Below are 326 nucleotides of genomic sequence, written 5' to 3'. Positions count from 1 at the left end.
TATGGAGAACTTGTATACACATTAAGGGTGCTTGAGTTGAAACCTTCCAAAAGTGTATCTGTGTTAGAAACAGATATTGAAGTTGACATAGTTGATCCTTTTACAACCTCAGACAACATAGATCAGCATGTTCTGCTGCCACTTGCGATTGGGTCATCACAAAGTGGAACTGTAGATGAAGGAAAGTTTGTCTATTACAAATTCTCAATCGACAATGGCACCTGGGAGAAAATCTCTAGTGGGAATTCTAGTGTAGAGATAAAATTGGAATCAGAAATAGATGGAGGAGATACTGATCTATTCATTTCTAGACATCCTCTCATATT

The 326-nt window shown here is 37.4% G+C and overlaps 1 protein-coding gene across 1 annotated transcript in view; it reads left to right on the top strand.

Moving 5' to 3' along the window:
• Positions 1 to 326, top strand: part of LOC107496751 (uncharacterized) — a 2,468-nt gene that overhangs the window by 2,086 nt on the left and 56 nt on the right. Inside the window, exon 3 of the mRNA XM_052251464.1 lies at positions 27 to 185. Coding sequence (XP_052107424.1) covers positions 27 to 185 — 159 coding nt within the window. The remainder of the gene's footprint in view (positions 1 to 26; positions 186 to 326) is intronic.

The sequence above is a fragment of the Arachis duranensis genome, chromosome 7 (genome assembly GCF_000817695.3).
Source record: "Arachis duranensis cultivar V14167 chromosome 7, aradu.V14167.gnm2.J7QH, whole genome shotgun sequence".
Classification (NCBI taxonomy): Eukaryota; Viridiplantae; Streptophyta; class Magnoliopsida; order Fabales; family Fabaceae; genus Arachis; species Arachis duranensis.
The sequence above is the reverse complement of the archived record's forward strand: the minus strand, read 5'-3'. Positions and strand labels throughout refer to the sequence as shown.